We start from the raw sequence: 18,716 nt of genomic DNA on the forward strand, positions 1-18,716 counted from the left end.
AACCGCTTGTAGTCAACAGAAACCAACTGTGTAAGTTTAGGCAGTACTTGCTCAAGGACAAAAAGAAAGTGTCAGAAGATAGCCACAACCACCCCTAATACATGTCTTTGAGAACATCCAAACATGTGTTAAACTACAGGGTAGACAGGCAAAAAGAAAAAAAAAAGCAGCAAAGCAAAACTGTGTGTTAGTCTTTTTCTGAAAGGATGCTGCCAGGAGAGTTCATTTCTCCATTTAATAAACTTGTAGAATCAAAAGGGAAAATGATACAGAAGAGGAAAGAGGCAGAAATACTAATAGAAAATAAAGGCTCCTCTCCCATTTGATTTAGCTTCTGTGCCAGGAAACAGCAGGAAACCCAGAATTTACCATCATGGCAAACCCTCTGTCGCTCTGTGAGCAGGGCCTGAGCACATGGCTAAAGCTCTCCTGCAGTCCCTGTGCTTGATGGGCACTGTGGCTACAAATCTGGGATAAAAGGGAGAGCCAGGTCTCTGCAAACACAGAGCCTGCCCTCCAACTCTTCTGCAAAACCGTGTCCTGTTCACCCCCCAGCCCCTGACAATCTGGGCCTTGGACACAGCTGTGTTCCCAGTGTCTCAGAGACAGCAGGTCCAGCAGCTGCTGCTCCCACTGTGTGGGGGGTTCCCAAGGGAGAGGCAACAGCTGACCCTATACTGGGCAGCAGCTGCATCTCCACCGATGCTGTTTTTCCTGGAATAATACATATTGAAAGAGATTGTCCCAGAGTAAACCATTATCCAGTACTTTAAAACCTCAAAAGGCTTCAGTTGGGTGCTAATAGAAGTGACAAGCACTTGGAGAAGTTATTTAATTGTCTACACAAAGTTACATATAGATATGAGTAAATAGGGTGTGTGGGAGTAAAGATTTAAGCATGAATAATATTTACAGTAACTAGAGATAACATTACTAATGTACCCACAAATAGAAGTATATATTTATATATTTATATATTGTACTTAATTAGATGCTCTCTTAATGGAAAGAAAACCAAGACTACTAATGTTGTTGTTTATTTCTCACATATCCTATCGTAAATGTCTTTAAAGGGACCGACTGATGCATGGAAATCCAGAGCTAATCTGTTTCAATTAAGTAATTGACAGTGGCAAACCTCTGAAGAAGTTTAGAAGAGGACAGATAAAAACATTAGGACATTAGGGCATGGGACTCAATCTCATGTAATTCATAGAACAAAATTATACCTTTTTTTCTTCTTTTTTTTTCCTTTTTGATTTCTATTTGGACAGAGGTTCCACCAAGCCACAAATGAGAAATAACAAAATTCAGATTGTTTCGTTTTCTTCTAAAGATTCAAATATAAACTTCAAGTGCAATTCAAAATCCAAGTATTATTTATACTACATACTTCTTTCTATAACAGAACTTATCTGCAGGTAGTTTAATCATATTTGAATAAATTCCTCCTTTTTTGACAAAAGTTATTGTTGATGAAAAATAAAAAGCTAGAAAGAATATTTTTACATAGTGAGATTTCAGATGAAAAGTGAGGATACACTAGTGCAGACATACAAATTTGGACCTCCAACTAGACGTACTCAGGGATGCATTTTTTTTTTTAGTAAGAATCCCATTCGGAACATTGACTTTTAACAATTATAAAACATTATAGGTGTTCTTCATTAACAATTGTGAACAAAGTCTGCAAAAAAGAGCTTTCAAATTAGCAAATGTTTCTACTATGGAGGAAAGATAATATTTGACAGGAATGCAAAGTAACCAAAAATTGAAAACCACTAGACTATTTGTATGGTCGTAGAAACCTGGAAACTTTCGATCGCAGTAGCTTTATAAATGATCTTGGAAACATTTCTTTTGACTCTTGTGCTGTGTACTTGAAATAGTTTTGAGGGTGTGCCAGTACATCAAAGAGAGCTTTAATCAATTTCTTGTCCTATGGAAGACAACATAGATATGTTAGATAAAAGCAAGGTTTGGATTTAGTGTCTACATAGGTTTCAAGACTGAAGAACAACCAGGTCTGTTTTGCAAAACTTGAGTCTGGGTAGAAGAGTGTGAGGAAACTGCTCCACATTGCAGTGGAGTTTCAGAGGGATGAGTCTGCCTGCTGTGCTGGGTGCTTTTTGCAGGGCTCCTGGCAGGAGCACTAACCACAAACTGCAGATGTCTGCACTAGAACTGCAAGCTGCCTCTGACTGTCCTTCCCACCTGCTCCATGCTTCTGTCCAGGCCATCTCTCCATGGATGGGAGACAAGGCTGGTCCCCAGGGATGCTGAGCTTTCTAAGGACCTTCTGTACCTTGGGAAAGCCTTGATCCAGAGCCTCAGCTGAGCCTGTGCCTGGCACTGTGCACTGCAGCTGGGACCTGGGCAACCCAAAAGCTGGAGGGAGAGAACAGTGCTGGGCAGGGATGGCCAAGGGAGCTGGCCCTTCCTCAGCTCCTGTCCTCCCAAGCCCTACATTTACACAGCTCAGTTTTGCCCTCTGACCAGCCTTTTTTCAGTTTTAATTAATTTGTTATTACAGGTGTTGCTTGTATCTTTGGAAAACCGTTTCTTATTGAGGCAAGATAGTGATTTAGGTAAATACATTTTTAATGCACAGCAAACTTAATGAGTAATTTAAACATGTAAATGCCAGACTGAGGCTGAAGAAGGCTCTTCAAACAATAGGTCCTTCATTCTTGGCAGACTAATTTTTTGAACATACAATCTTATTAAGCATATTAACATATATTTCATTTAGTTCCTTCTTCCACAAAGGACATAAGCATGTTCTGAGCCCAGCTTAGTTACTTGATTTTGGGCTGCTTCAAATACCAGCATAAACCTCAGAACACAGAGAATTGAATTTGGGGTCACACTTGAGCTTTAAATATGACTGTATCAAGGTACTGAGAACTATTTTAGGAAAATGCTTAGGAAAAGGAATTCTCGGTTTGCCTTAAAGAAAGCAGAAATTTCTAACCTTTAGGATTTCTTGATGGTTTTCTGATGCATATAATCGGCCATCTCGAACAATGTCTTCTATTAGTTGTTGGTAATCCTCTGAAAAATAAAGATCAGGTGAGTGATCGTGACATCCTTTGGGAGGGCAATAGTCAGACATGAGCTAGACCTCCTCTTGAAGACAGAGCTCAGAAATTTTGCATCCAGTTAATTATTCAGTGTCTCAAAGGTTGCTATATTCTAATTTAATCACCTTAAAATTCTCTATTTCTTTATAACAGTGGTTTTGAATTATTGCTATAAATACTTATATCCTCAAAAAACTATTCCCTCCAAATAATAATGCTGTATTATCTCCACTCTAGAGATGAAGAAACAGAGATACAAAATAACTTTTCAAACATTATATATGTTATATGCATGTCATTTCAAAGTCTTTGCAACTAAAATTAAAGGAGGTACATAAAGTTTTTCTTCATTCTTCTATCTCTGCAAGCAGTGTGAGAGAGATTCTAAAGGAAAATTTTCTGTAATTCAGCTTTAACACAAAGATGAAAACCAATTCCATTCTCACCATCATAAGTCACATAGGGAACCTGAAATCCTTTGCCACTGTTTCCTTCATTTGACTTGAACTGAATCCAGAGTTTCCTTGATCTTGAGGTAAATGCAATAGGTCTCTCATAGGTCTGACATGTTTCATACGTAGTAATTGAAGTAGGAGAAGCTAGAAATAAAGTTAAATAATGTTCTTTATATAACAATTTTTGCACCCTTCCTCATCTAGGGGTCAGGCATGTCAAATTGACAAGACACTTCTCAGCTGAAGTGTCCTGAGAGCAGAAGCTTTTTGTGAATGGTTGTTGTCCTTATTTGCCTATAAAGAGAAGTAGGTTTTTCCATAGAGGTATAATTTTTGATGTTTAAAACTACTGTCAATATTAATTTTTTTTTTACTACTCTAGCATTGTATCCCAGAGTGCCCATATGCTCGTCCCAGACAGGTGAGGACAAGTGAGCTGCATGCCAGGCAGACATGGCAGCCAGCCCTTCACATGGCCAGTTTGGGGAATTCATCTGATAGCAACAAACCACTTATAAACAGAAACACAATAAAATCAGAAAGTAATGTTTGGTATGGTAATTTTGAAGAAAAGACTGTCACACCTTGCAGAGTCAGTGATCCACAGAAGAGTTAACCTGGATGTGAGGAGGTGGTTGGTGACAGCCAGCACAGCTTCACTAAGGGGAAATCATGTCTGAAGTGTAACTTTACCCTGATGCGACTGGCTCTGGGCACTGTTGGAACCTCACTTTGGGGTCAGAAGGACAAGTGATGTGTTTTGTTAGAGTGTTTGCTTTTAAAAAAGCTCATCTGCACAGGTATAATTTCCTTCCATCTATAGTGACCAGATGTCTTCTTTCTGATATACAAAGATGTCAATACAGGCCCTCAGGGATAAAAAATTGTGAAAATTGTTCTAGCAAATAAAATACACAATTTTTGTGACTAAATACACTGTTTTGAACAAAAACTCCATATGAAAAATTGCCTTTCAGGTTTGGTGCTTCTAAGCAAAAAATATATAGCAAAAAATCATCAAAAGGATGCCCACATCCTCCAATGCAAAAGAGGAGTGCATTTCATCGGGATCTTAACTTTAGAAGTTGTTGAGTTAAATTCATAATCAAAGACACAATGCACCTCCTCCAATCCACAGAAAAGCAGGATAACTTTGGATTTCTTGAGGGTGTCAGTTGTACCAACACACTGCCCATATTTAGCTATAACTGCAGCATATACATATATTTATTTATTTATTTATAAAAGATAAGTGAGAGCACAGTTTGTACAGATTACAGAGATAGTTCTCCAAATATAATTTATCATTGTTAATTTCTAGAATGGCAGTGATTTATCTCATGTGGTAACTGGGCCAGACATAAGCCCATTAACTGCTTTGTGATTCAGACAATAAACTTGAACAATTAATATCACACCAATAACTGTTATTGGTGTGATATTAATTGTTAGAACAGTAACAATTAAAGCAAGTTAGAACACTACCACTAAAAAAAAACAAATTAAATTTAGCCTTTTAGGAACACTAGCTACACTGAAGACAGTCATCCCTTCAATATGAACTATTCACTCCATCAGTTTGCAGGAAATATAACCCATGTCTGGCAGCTTACCACTTTTTCTCATTACTAAAACATCGCCACATTCATCTTCAATTGGGAGAAATATCTCAGGTACTACGATGAGTATTCTTCTCTTTGGGGGTGGATTTATATTCCAAATGCATTCCACATTAGCTGGGTAGTCCCCAGGATAGTTGGGTGATTCAATGTAGCCAGTGTAGTCCCCCAGTTCTCCTCCACAGTGCTGGTCTGGGGAGAAATATAAATTAGTGTTTGTGTTAGTTGATAAATTCATCTAAGGTGTTTTTCTGGATCTGTCATGAGCAAGTCTAAACTCCTCCTTGTGGCTTTAGAAATGCATACATTCTCCAGCTTTAAAGGTATATTTGATCCACGAGGTTGCTCCAGCTGATTGCAAAACCTTAATCTCTGGTGCACTAAGTGATTCAATGCTTCATCCAGGCTGCTTTAACTTTGCTTGAGAAATGCAGGTACATAAACATGATCCAGTTGTGGTTACTATGGACACTGTGCTGATATGCAGAAGATATTCTGCTTTAACTTACTTAGTTTTTAATTGGCTTTAGTTGAATGAGAGTGCTGGTCCCAACAGCTGGCCTTACTTAATTACAGATCTACCTTGCTTCATCTTAGATTAAACCACTTAATAAAGGATCTCCACTGAGGGATCAGGTTTTCTTTCTGAGTTTTCAAAATTCATGTTGAATTTGGCACAAGTTACTTAAGTTTGATCTCCCCAGGCCTACTCATGCACATAAAATTAGATATATGTTTAAATATTTTGTTTAATTCAACCCCCAAATAGTATGCAAGGTCAGAAACTGGCTTGAAAACTGAGGTGACCTAAGACAGCAGAATAACAAGGGTGGTTTTATTTTACATGAAAATCAGCAAACTTCTTCAAATTCCATACAAATATATAGCTTACTCAAATGACATTAGAAATTATGAAGGGCTTATAAAACACATGGCACATAATCAGACTAAAAACTTACAGGAGATCTGCACATGAATAGTTAGTTAGATAACATTGCTTAATTATTATAGGAACATTCTCTTAAATTAGCATGGTAGAGATGAAAAAAAATGCTTGTCTAAAATAATCAGTCATTCACAAAGGATCAAATAAAACTGTACTGAAATCGTTGGGGACATTTAAAATTTTTAAGATAGGAGGCTGAGTACTGCAAAAAAGCCTCAAAGAAGATCTCACTATCATAAGTGAAGCGATACCTGGCAATTGCAGCGTGCATGACCACATCTTCTGACATTTTACAATTATTCTAAAATGGCAGTTACTCTGACAGAAGATATTCTGCTCTACAGAGACACAGAGAAATATGCATCACTGTTACACAACTTACAGGATATGGGAAACTAAAGGCTCTGTAGTTTTACCTTGTAGCTGGAACTCTGCGAAATCATATTAAATCTAAAACACTCATGTGCCTCAAGTGGTACTTTCCCAATTTTTTTTCCTCATTGTTTTCCCTACTTTTACTATTCCCTCTGGCAGCAGATATTTGCTAACTAGGAAGTACAAATCTGAAGTCCGGCCTGACAGATGCAACCTTTGAGCTGCTTTGAGATCCAAAGACACGCTCTGTGTCACTGATATAAATGTCACTTACTTTTGCAATGTGTGACATTGGTGGAGCCATCAAAATCTGTACTGGTGTTGCCAGGGCAGGTGATGCAGTAGTTCTGACCAAACTCAGGCTGGTATGTTCCCACAGGGCACCGGATACATCTGTGTGTTGTGGAGTTGTAGTAGTGTCCAGGAGAACAGTGAACTGCAAGGTAGGAGGTGTATTATTTTCAAAAAGTAGCAACCTCCAGTGCAAAGAGATTTCCTCTGCCCTGGGTGGACATAGCTGGTCTGCAACATTCTTACTAGGCCATAAAAAGCAGAAAAGACACCAGCTCCCTGTATTTCCCAGTATAAAGAATCTTCCAACTAAAACCCAGAGAAAAACCCATATGAACTAGAAATGTGTGATATAGATCTCTCACTGTATTTAATATATTTGCAATAAGTGGAAATGGATGTAAATCCACCACAACAAGAAAAATTACTTTCACAGTAGCAGGAGAGAGGTTTCCAATAGAGTCTGTTTGCCAGAGCCAGCATGTCATTTCAGTAACTAAACCAAAATGCATTTGGGCAGATTCCTTCTTCAGCATTGGCACTGGAAGTTGACATTATGGAATACAGAATGTGTTGCACCCTTACAGTTTCTGCCTAGCCCATGAGTAATCCTTAACTTGGTATAACTTTTGTACTGTTTAGTTTTTGTGATACAGTAAATAAAAATATACAAGACATGAAGGCTAAAGCATTGTCTAATGCAAGTTTGTGTTATTTATTGCTACACAGTGGGGCTGATTCCCTTACCAATAGCAGTGCTGACCCCCTGCCTGCCTGTGGTAAATTCCAAAGAAAACCATAAATCCTGTTCAGCCTGCACAACCCCAGGAGACCATTCCCAGTTTACAGATCTCGTGACCATTTCATTTAATCACACGGCCATGAAGCAACAATGTTTGTTTTAGAGCCTTCAAGAGCCCCTTGGCACTGATGATAATAAGCCAAAGGCCCAGAAGTAGGAAGATGAATTGTGGAAGGATTTTGAATTCACCTTTGGTTTCACAGTCTTGAAAGGAAACAGCACCTTCGTATTTGGTCACAAGCCCACCGCCACAGGGAAAGCAGAGGGTCCTTCCTGGTTCAGGCTGATACGTTCCAAGAGGACAGACTGTACAAGGTTTAAAACCGTCTGAAGAGTAGTGCCCAGGAGAACACTGCCCTAGAAATTGAAAATGATCATCTCTATTAGTGTGTTGACATTTCTGGATGAAGTATAAAACCCACGAGTAGTTAGCAAGGCTTTCTTTCACTTAATCATGTGACATCAAGACAGCTGCAGATCAAATTCTAATCTTACCTGCATATTTTGTATTGTTCCTGTATCTTCTTCCTAAAATCCCCACCAGTAATAGAACCAGTTTCATAATATGCTTTTTGGCAACAATGATTCTGTTTGGATTTTTTTTTTCTAGAAAGAGGTCTACTAGGATTTCATTAGAATATTTTGTACTTTCACCAAATGTTTCATCTCAGTATTTCAAAAGCACTTTATAGGAAGAAATGGAACTGAATCATGCCTATGAAGCAAGTTTTTGTACCTCCAAGTTAGAGATGTGGACAGTGGATCATGGGGTTGATTTACCAGATAGGATGGTAGCAGTCCAGCACCTTATCTATGAGAATACCTAACACCAGCAGCTTTTCACATAGTTGTGAAAACTAGTGCTTGTCAGGTGCTCCTCTGCCAGGAAACAGAGATTTGTGTAAAGCAAATTGCTTTGTGAATCAGTCTACTGACAGAAGTTTCCAAACTCGCTCTCCAGGCAGTTTCTGATAAGCATTTGTTTGGCTTGGTTCTTGCTAGCTTGAGTACTTTCCTCTGTGAACCTGAGAACCAGGATGTCAGGTTTTTCAAGACTGGGGCATGAATGTGTATCTTCACCCCACTCCAGACTGGGACACCAGCACTGTGAGATGCTACATATTCCCTGAGGTTGCCTAATGCCAGTATTTTATAATTTAGCTTCCCTGAGAACTGAACAGCAGACAGAAACAACTGGCTTGAAAATAAGAAAGTTTTGAGAGCTCTAGGTACTGTTGCAGTCTCATAACAACCCTGATACTTGCTGGGAAATGTTTGGGGCATTCAGTATTTTGGGTACTTGGCATGACTGAGGATGAACTAGAGCTCCTGAGTGAAAGCCAAGTCCAAGTTCTGTCCCCACAAATCCAAACTCCTATGGACACCTGTGGGGTCAGGATTTCCAGGGTCTCCTTGTGCTCCCATCCCAGCTGGCTGAAATATGACTGTACAAACTGGCTGTAGTAACACAGACTACAGAGAAATATTATGATGTTACTAATTTGAGGACAACTTTGCTCTTGTTATTAGGAGCAAAACTGATCTAACTGGCCTGGTCCAACTGGTTACTGGAACTCAGACTGGAACATGTTTCCTTGTAGGATTTGTGACCCTTGTGGGGGATCCATGCTGGAGCAGGCTGCGCCTGAAGGACTGACCCTCTGGAAAAGTGACTTGGAGAACTCTGTCCCATGAGATGGAGTCACATTGTGAAGTTAATGAAGTCTCCTGTTGGAGGGGCCCTATGCTGGAGCAGCAGCAAGAACATCATCAGTGTGATGAACTGACCATAATCCCCATTCCCATCTCCCTGCACTGCTGGGTGGGAGGAGGTAGACCTGGGAAGGAGGGAGGGGTGTGGAAGAGGTGTTTTTAGGAGATATTTTATTTCTCCCTGTCCTGCTCTGATTTTGATTAGTAATGAATTCACTGAATTTTCCCAATTCAAGTCTGTTTGATATTTGGTGAGGGGTCTCTCCCTGCCCTTAAGTCATGACCATTAATCCTGTCTCTCCCCTCTCCAGCTGAGGAAGGCAGTGAGGGATCAGCTTTGGTGGGTGCCTGGTGTCCAGGCAGGGGCAACTCATTGCAGCATGGAATTCACTTGCAGCTACGAGTGATTTCTGCACAACAGGCACTTAGAATCTCTGACATGTGGACTGTAAATTCCTCGCATTTAGAGGTGAGGATTTCAGTGAAAGTTTATGGGTTACTGCACAGGCGTTTCTGCTCTGGAAGATAGGATGCAAAGATACTATTGATTACTGGCAGTGAGTACAGACAGTACAGAGTTTCTAACAAAGCCACATGTGCTGACACAAATTTTGATAAAATCTTTGACAGGAAATTCATGAAGTCCAAAGTATATTCTTTTTTGCCACTTCCAGAGGAAAAGGGGAGAGCTGAGCAGAAAAACAGACTATTTTGATCTGACAATAACCATTAATATATGGTTATTGTCAAATCAAATAAATAAATCCACTTTGCAAAAATAATCAGAAGGAGATTTTTTTGTTGTTGTACAGAACAATAATTCCAATGTAAGCCTTGAAACAAAAGTCTTTTTCTTCTAGTTGTTTTGCTGGTTTTGTCAGCACGCAATAGGCAATCTTTATGAACTCAGACTGTATTTTGATATGCTTTTCTTATGTTATGGATAAAAATGCACAGGTGTTTCAAATTTTTTGTCTGATAGTTCCTTCATACAGCAAATCAGCAAAATCTATCATGTGTTTGGACTGGTGACTGCAGTTATTTTTTATTCAGTAGATGGGAAAAAGTATCAGTTTCTCAAGTGATATTTGCCATGTGTTCTCTTTAGATATCCTTGAAGAACTCGGTAATGTAAATTACATGGATGAGTTTTCAAGTTAGAACTTGTGTAGCAGACAGGACAGATTTATTTCAAAGTCACATAATGTATCTGCTATAAACTGGATTCTGATAGTTGTAATGAAATGAGGTAAAGAAAAGAAACAGTTGTATCTTAAAAACTTAGAGTGATCAAGTTACAGTAGAAGCATCAGGTATTATCATCATTATAATTTAATTTATAAATCATGAAGCTGAATCAGAGATGCTACATCACAAAGCCACAGTGCATTCAAGCAGCGCTGAAAATTGTAATCATTGGTTCTGAGTCTGGGTTACAGATCCCTACAGGATAACTATCTCAAACTGATAATTGCTGCTAATTAGAGCAAGTAAGCTGCATCTCATGCAAAACACTAAATGAGCAGGTTCATTATCAGACTCACCAATACCAGTCCAAAGCAATCAATCCCTTTGGCTCACAATACATTGATGAGTCCTAACAAGTCAAGGCATTTCCATACCTGAGGTGAAGCACAAAGTGCTTTGCTTGGCTTGCTCATTTCCATCCCATAACTCACACTGCTGCAGCAGATCCCATCGTCTGGTCAGCAATGGGAGCGGATGGCCTGAGCTAAGCCATCCATTGCTTGTAAGTGCACAGACATTTCTTCTATTACCTTTACAAACCAGAACTATGGCAGGCTCTCTCCTCTTTCAGCCTCCTTGCCTCACAGGGCGTGTGTGTGGCAACACCTAAAGCTTTTATGATCAAGTTCAACTTGCCTCCACATTCCGAGACGTTGCGGGCGCCCGCCACTCCCTGGCCATCGTTGCTGGGACAAGGCTCACAGGTGAGCTGGCCTTCAGTGTCCTGGTAGGTTCCTGGCGAGCACGGGACACACTGCTTGTGTTCTCCGCTATAGAAGGTGCCCGTGCTGCAGGTAACTGAGGAAACAAGGGGGAGCCTACGTAAGGATGTTCACTTTGATCACGTTATTTGCCCTAATATCGAACATTTAGAGGAGGTGGATGTCTTTGGCTCCAGGATTATGATGGCGCATGTTTTGCATGTGTTAGTCCAGGATTCGGATGTAAACAGACCCATCTCCACTGGGGTTTAGGTCAGTTTTATCAGGGTGAGGTCCTGCTTCTAATGTTTAAACTATTAAATGGCTTTGTAGTGCACTCAGGTGTTTATCACACATGTGTGTTAATAAAGCTGGGTGCAGTCTTGAAGGAGTATCTTGCAGTTTATCAAACCAGGGCTGCATAAAGTGTGGGAAGTGTGAGCTTTTAGTTTATAACAGGTGCAGTTACAAATTGGTTTTATGGCAGATGACAACAAAAAGTCTGTCCCCTGAGATCAGTTCTAGAGATTTCTCCATTGGCAATGTATTCCCTGTAATAATTTCTGTAATAATTTCTGTCTCTTGCCACTCAAATACCCCAATTGTACAGCATCCTAAATACAGACATGAATACACACATTTTTCTGGCTTCAACAGGCATGTAACTGCATTTCACATTTTTCTCTGCTGGGTAGGGGTGGTTAAAATGTCTAGATAATGTCCAGTTTCTAGATACCGATAGCAACAACCTTTCAAATACACTTTCTATATCACTCTTCCCATATGATGACAACTACTTCTGAACCCACTCACTGGAAGCACCTATCAGATGAGACCTCTTTTGGCTTGTAAATCACTTGGTATCTCAAAAGCTGGAAAAATAGGTATGCTGATTTTGAAGATGTCTGTAAGTGATTAGAAAGCTTGCAGTGCTGAGAACTGCCATTAATAAATTTGCATTAGCACACTGTCCTCAGCAAAGCACTAGAGCCTGATAACATGGGAAAAGGCTTAAAGGAATTAGGTATTTTGCATGAAATAGAGCCTGATAACATGGGAAAAGGCTTAAAGGAATTAGGTATTTTTCATGAAATAGATTTCTGTACTTTTTTTTAACTGGACCTCTTGAGCATGAAATATAACATATCCATGGATCACGGGTTGTTTGATGGCGAGGAGACTGACATTGGTGATGTAAAAGTAAATACACAGCAACTAGGCAAAAATCATAGAATTGTTTTAACGAATTGTATATATATATAAATATAAATAAATGTAAATACATGTAAATATATTTTTATAAGATGGAAGCAACTGGGAACTAACTGCCAACATTGTCTTGTGGCAGGTTTTGATATCTACCACCTGACAGCATGGGAATGTATCCATATTTACACTTCTGTTTTCCTACAACCATCTAATGAATTCCCTTCAGTGTCTTATGAACCATCCATAGTCCATGCATATATGCTGAGTAACACTGATCATTAAATTCTAAATCATAATCTCAGAGATTTCCTCCTGAGTTCACCATGGAAAAGGCAATTTCAGACTGCTTGATTTGGGGGATATGACTGAATATTCGAGCTCTTTGGACTTACCACATTTTCCATCCTGCAGTACTTGCCCTGTACTGCACGCTTCATGCCCTTCAGTAGCTTTAGCTGGCTTCTGAGCCACTTCATATTCTGTCCCAGAAAACTGAATGTAAAATTGCTGTTTATTAATAGATTTCCTCAATGTTTTGATTGCAGTTTGCAGCTTCTGCTCCATCCTTTTCCGAACACAGTCAATGTTACAGGTGTCTAGATGGGAAATGATAACAAAACTAGAAGCAATTGAGATTCATGTTTAAAAGAGGTGCTTAACAAAAAGTTTAGCCTGCATTGCACTATGACACCTCTGTTTGTTTCACTGTCTGGTCCATATAAATTGAAGCAGCAGCTCCCTGTATTCAACATCAGGCCTTTCAAAGGGACAGGACAGTATCCTGAGGTCCATGGAGCAGTTCCATGGACTGCAAGTGCACACTGAATGCTGCAGAAAGCATCAATCCCAATGTGCTCTCCTTCAGGTGTGTTCAGTCTGCCACCGTTAATGCTCCTGAATTTTCTCTGTCCATGCTTTCCTCAGCTGATTAGGAACTCCTGCCACTTCCCTGACCAAAACACCTTTGTGTTAGTGACAAAAAGAAAGGTGTTTTCAGGCACAACTGCTGTTTGAATCACTTGGCTAATGAGGTGCCCCTCAAGGTTAAGAAATCTGCCTTTGAGGACTGACATCTTTATAGGATTCAGTCCACATTTTCTTTGGCTGGAATTTAGAACATAATATTCCATCTCATTTATAACTTGAGGCAATTACTTTTATTCCAAACTTTGGTAAGAAAACATGAATTTTTCAACCACGTGATAAAACTCTCTGCTTCACAGAGTAAATATTCAGCAACTTACATTTTGGAGGTAATTTTTATCATCATTTTTGCAGACCTTCTACCTAATCTTTATGTTCCCTGTACATCAATTAGCACTTCTGCTGTTTAAAGAAATCACACTAGATTAAAGCACATGTCTTAACTCAAGGCCTTGAAGGAATTTTGATGCAGGCTCAGTTTTTGTTCCTTTGGCTTAACTTCATCCCTGGATCTTTTCAATTAAAGCTCTGAAACTTTGAGTTTGGAGAGGTTGTTGAACAAGGTGTTGTGCTAAAAGGTGTTCATGGCAACTTGATGAAATAACATCAAAGACATTTTAATAACATCCTGAGGAACTAAATTCTGATTTCTCTCCACACACCAATCTTTCACAAACCTGAGACTTCTTCAGACTTCATCTCCACTTCAAACTCTGCCGTGATATGGGACACTTCCTTTGATGGCGACTTGCGGCCTCGGCGTTTTTTCTTGGAGGAATCGCACTTGAGGTTCACAAAGGTCACCTGGCAGTTGTCTGTGCAGGGGAACTGACCTCCTTTGCACGAGAGAAGAAACACAGGGAAGAAATCAAGCAGCAAAGTAGCACGTGACAGGCTAACAAGTGATATCTCACTGGGTTATCATGAAGGCAGTGACAGGCTTCATAACACTTCCTGTGTCTTGTGAGACACCTCCTTCTCCGGGCAGTGCTGGGATTGCTCATTTTGCTATGAATGCAGAAGGCAAAAGCACAGCCTGGTAATGATCAGCTGCACAGTGGTGCCTCCAATGCCTAAAACTGCCCAGCCCTTTTCTGCATAAGGATTAGAAAGCTCTTTACAGAAATTATTTTAAATTAGCAAATACTATAAACTATATTTGATGGCTGAACAAAGCAAGGGAGTCAATTTCATAAATCTATGAGAATATCAGGCCTGGGACTCTATCAGTAGGTATTCCATCTCTTTCAGAAGTGACAATCATCACATAGCAAAGGCTTTAAAAGGCTTTGATTGTGAGGTTATGAAAATGTATTGGAAGGTTTTATCTGAGCAAGAATTGTAGCTTGCCACAAGTGATGAACCTTTCAGGTCAGGGAAGACAGAGAAGTTAGTAGCCCTCAACACATCAGAAGGATTTAATTCCAAGGGTGCGGTTACACTATGTAATCTTATTGTTAGACTCAGAGGTTCAGATGACATAACAAACACAAAGCAAGCAAAGGACAAGGAGATGCATCTAAGAAACAAATTCCCATAGTGATTGTATGGACCAAAACATTCGACTTCTATGACTTTAAAAATGAGTCTGATGATCACATCTTATTTACAGGCATCTTAATGACTAAGACTTAAGTCAATACTTGTAAAATGAGAGATACAAAAGTGTAGATTGCGGGGTAAAGATGAAATATGGATCTAAATTTTAAAAATAAAATCTTTAAACTATTCACTTTTTAAAAATAGGTATTTTTACTCTTCTCTGTTCAGGGCTCAAGTAAGATTTCTCACTCGCTAGTGAAAGTGGTGGTAAGACAAATTCATAACAGAGAATGCATCACCAGTAGATGTTTGGTGTAAGCTGCTAAGTTAAGTAGCAATTTAACTTTTTCACCACATTTTTCTTAATGACACCTAAATCTTATAAATATTTTTTCTAACATCATAACTACTCACTCTTTCATAACAAAAGATCTAAGGCTGTGTAACATCAGATTTTCATAATAACCTTCCTTCTTAGGGGTTGTCTTTGGTGCTACAATAGGTTACTAATGCAGCACAAACCAAACAAATAATAGCTTTTCTTTTCTTTTAAAAACCTCATTTGGGAAAACCAAACCAAACCAAACTGACATGGTTTCACATAATTTTGCATTAGTCACAGCTTTTTGTCTCGGGGTATTTGTGCCATTACAAGGCCAGAAAAAGGATCAGCTTCATTCCCAACTCATGTACTTTTGAACAAAGATTTTTCAAAGCAACTGGTGAGATTTTCAGCACCCAAGATCCAAACCCAAGGCACTGTTCAGCCACAGTGGGAACCTTGGCTTTAACTTAAATTCAGACCAAATATGTAAACCATTGATTTTTTTTCCCTATCTGCATCATGAAAACAAAGCATGCAAATGAACAAGAAAACAAACAAACGAACAAATTAAAGTGCTGTTTACATGCTGGAAGAAACCACCTACCTGAAACAGCCTGCTTCCCAGAATCTTTGGTTTTTTCTTTGCTGCGAGGCCGTAAATGGCATTTTGCATCTTTGATTTTAAAACGAGCTTTCTGCTTGATTGGAGGGGCTAGGGAATCTGTTGATGTAAAGTAAAAAAGCTGCCATTGCAACAGAAATGAAATGAGATCTGGATCTGATTTTTAAAAACAGTCTCAAAAGCTTTCTTGTGACTTAGAAAAGAGGCAGCCCAAGAATTACACAGCTTGCACCAGGGGGTCCATTTCTACAAGTTCAATTTCTAAGAGAGTACCTACCCTTGGGCCCAACCAGGTCAATGAATGTGCTAGTACCACGCTTGCTCTGCACATCTCAGATTTTGGGTGAATTTGTCTTTTACTATGAGAAAGATTAATTCCTACCTTTATTTTTTTTCTGGGCTCTCTGTCTGTGAATTCCCATGTTACTTGTAGCTCTGCTCCTGCCAGTGCCAGTAAGGTTAATTTAGTGGAGCTATGTTGCTGGCAATTGAAAACCATCCAAAGGAGCTGCCTCTATTGCAGTCTGTGGCTTGCAAGCTTCATCCCTCAGTTTTAAACCCAAGGCAGCTTTCACAGTCTTGTTTTAAGGGCTGCTATGCAGTCATGCAATGAGTAGAAAATGGAGCTGCTGACTGATTTCCTCATGAAGTCCCTGGAGTAAAAGACTGGCCTGGCTGTCACCTGCCAGCTGCTTTGGGATGCCTGCTGGCCCTGCAGAAGGTGGAGGGTGGTCCCAGGTGATGCCACAGTGTGGGTCCCTCTTTCCTTGGTGGGGCTTTGCTGAGACAGGACTTTAGAGGTGGCCTGATCCTGTGCCACAAGCAGGCACATCTGCTGCCAGGCTGTGTCACTCCACAGCACTGTACCTCCCAGCACATCCCAGATATATAAGAAATACATGGAGAACTGGGAAATGGAAGAGAAGTACAGCAGGTATGTGTAAGGTGAGCTGACTCTTCCTACTGGTGGATGTTGTTTCAGTTGTTTCTAATTTTGCCAGGCTTCAAGTTTTTGTGGGTATTTTTTTTTTTTTTTTTGCTATCAGCTTTCAAAAACATTTGAAATGTCTCTGCAAAAACAGTCCAGCCATTTTTGAGAAAAAGATGCATGAATTGCAGAATTTTCTCACAGAAGTCTCACAACCTTTTTATGCAGGGTTAACCTTTTACCCTTGCAGTAGGAGAGGCTGTGCTCCTGTGGAAGGGCTTTGCAGGGGAGGGCTGGAACCCACCCTTGTGCTACTGCTGGATCCCTCTGGCTCACTCCCTAGCCTGGGAAAAAGTCCAATTTTGATATGCTCACTATTGCCTTGCTAGACTATGGAAAGCAAATAATTCTAAATATTAGTCCTTCCTGAACATGTCTCAAGTCTGCAGCACTCCCACCCTGACCCACCAACAGAATGCTGCAGCTCCACACACCCCACCCTCAAGGAGAGGCTGCAGAAAAGGAGTGTGTGCATAAGGGAACATTGGCTACCTTTGATGCCTCAAGATTTTTGCTTTTGATAAATTTTCAATATATTTGTAGCTTTGTAGACCATTAATACATGGTTATATAACTCCTGGTATTTTTCCTACCTTTTCTCTTAGATTTTAGAATAATAAGCTAACCCTACTAATACATACTTGGAATTCTGTTTAGCCTTATACTTAAGAAGACAATTCCTGACAAGGACATCTTATTTTCTACCACAACTTAAAAGACATAACAAGAGAAGAGAGCAAAGAAGCCCCAAGGGGGCTGACCCACAGGTGGGTCACTGGGGTAACTAATTTCCTATTGGATGTCCCAGCCAGATATCCTAATTAATTAACCTTACAGAATTACAGAAATCCTATACCACGTGCACACAGAACCATATTTTGTGCACCTGAAAGCTTTCACTGAAGAATTACTTTTTTACCTTCCCACTTTATTGCAAGAATTACTTTTTTGTCTTACACCGCTTCAACTCTGTGGCAAGGCTTTTCCTTCTGTTATTGGGCAACACCTTAACCCTTGCCTTGCCTAGGAATGAGCCAGATGTCCTGCAATGCCCGAGGTCCATGCCCTCCCTCTGGGGCCCAGGGCAGGGGAGCAGCAGGGCAGACCCACCTGAGCAGCTGGGCAGGGTGGAGTTGCGCCGGGGCTGTGCCTTGCCGTGCTGCACGGGGACGCCGCAGCTCAGCGTGTAGCTGTTCTCCGAGTCTGGGGGACAGAACACAGTCAGCACATGGGCAACAGCCTCACCAAACTCGAGGCTTCAGCTTTTCAGAGCTGCTAAACAACGAGATATTTTAAGTGGCTGAAATACTTTGCCAAAAAGCTTCAACACTTCACAGTGTCGATGGCAAGGTTTGTTGCTTCCAGCACTGGAATGATACATTTCATAAGTGATTTGGCACAAGGTCAGGTGTGCACAAGTAAAAAATATTTTGTGTTTGTCCATGGCAAAGTCCTTCTGCTTCCCTGTAATTTAAAAAATAAACCATGTATTTTCATAATAATTTTAGCTTCAGGCTCCAACAGAACTTATTGGCAGAAACAGAAATGGCGTGCTTAGAACCATAACAGTGTTTACATATTACAGAGATAAAACTCTGTCTTGGTGCTTACAATTAAAGAAATGCACAGTTCCACTAATATCTCCTAAACTGGAAATAAAATGTGAATAAAATGTTAGCTCAACTGCATATAATGCCAAGCTAAGCATGAAAAGTAGACACCCAAAAATAATCCTGTGCCAGATCTATGAAAAAGGAATAGCAATCCCCTCCTTCTTCCCTGCAAAACTGTGAAGTTGAAAACTACCAGTAGCAAATGGTAAAAAAAAAAAAGAGGGAGGGGAATGAAATGCCCAATTTTTTATAAATAATAC

General features: G+C 39.9%; 1 protein-coding gene across 1 annotated transcript in view; it reads right to left on the reverse strand.

Annotated features, from left to right (window-relative positions):
• Positions 1-642: 642 nt before the first annotated feature.
• The window catches only part of SCUBE1 (signal peptide, CUB domain and EGF like domain containing 1), a 187,945-nt gene continuing 169,871 nt past the window's right edge, over positions 643-18,716 (reverse strand). The window contains exons 13-23 of the mRNA XM_054282072.1: positions 17,954-18,046; positions 15,838-15,954; positions 14,044-14,202; positions 12,835-13,038; positions 11,169-11,330; positions 7,761-7,928; positions 6,753-6,914; positions 5,152-5,349; positions 3,530-3,682; positions 2,975-3,054; positions 643-1,939 (exon numbers count right to left, since the gene is read on the reverse strand). Coding sequence (XP_054138047.1) covers positions 1,787-1,939; positions 2,975-3,054; positions 3,530-3,682; positions 5,152-5,349; positions 6,753-6,914; positions 7,761-7,928; positions 11,169-11,330; positions 12,835-13,038; positions 14,044-14,202; positions 15,838-15,954; positions 17,954-18,046 — 1,649 coding nt within the window. The 3' untranslated portion in view covers positions 643-1,786. The remainder of the gene's footprint in view (positions 1,940-2,974; positions 3,055-3,529; positions 3,683-5,151; positions 5,350-6,752; positions 6,915-7,760; positions 7,929-11,168; positions 11,331-12,834; positions 13,039-14,043; positions 14,203-15,837; positions 15,955-17,953; positions 18,047-18,716) is intronic.

Source organism: Melozone crissalis, unplaced genomic scaffold (assembly GCF_028551555.1).
Source record: "Melozone crissalis strain CALT ecotype California unplaced genomic scaffold, PUWL_Pcris_2 ptg000033l_1, whole genome shotgun sequence".
In the NCBI taxonomy this organism is placed as follows: domain Eukaryota; kingdom Metazoa; phylum Chordata; class Aves; order Passeriformes; family Passerellidae; genus Melozone; species Melozone crissalis.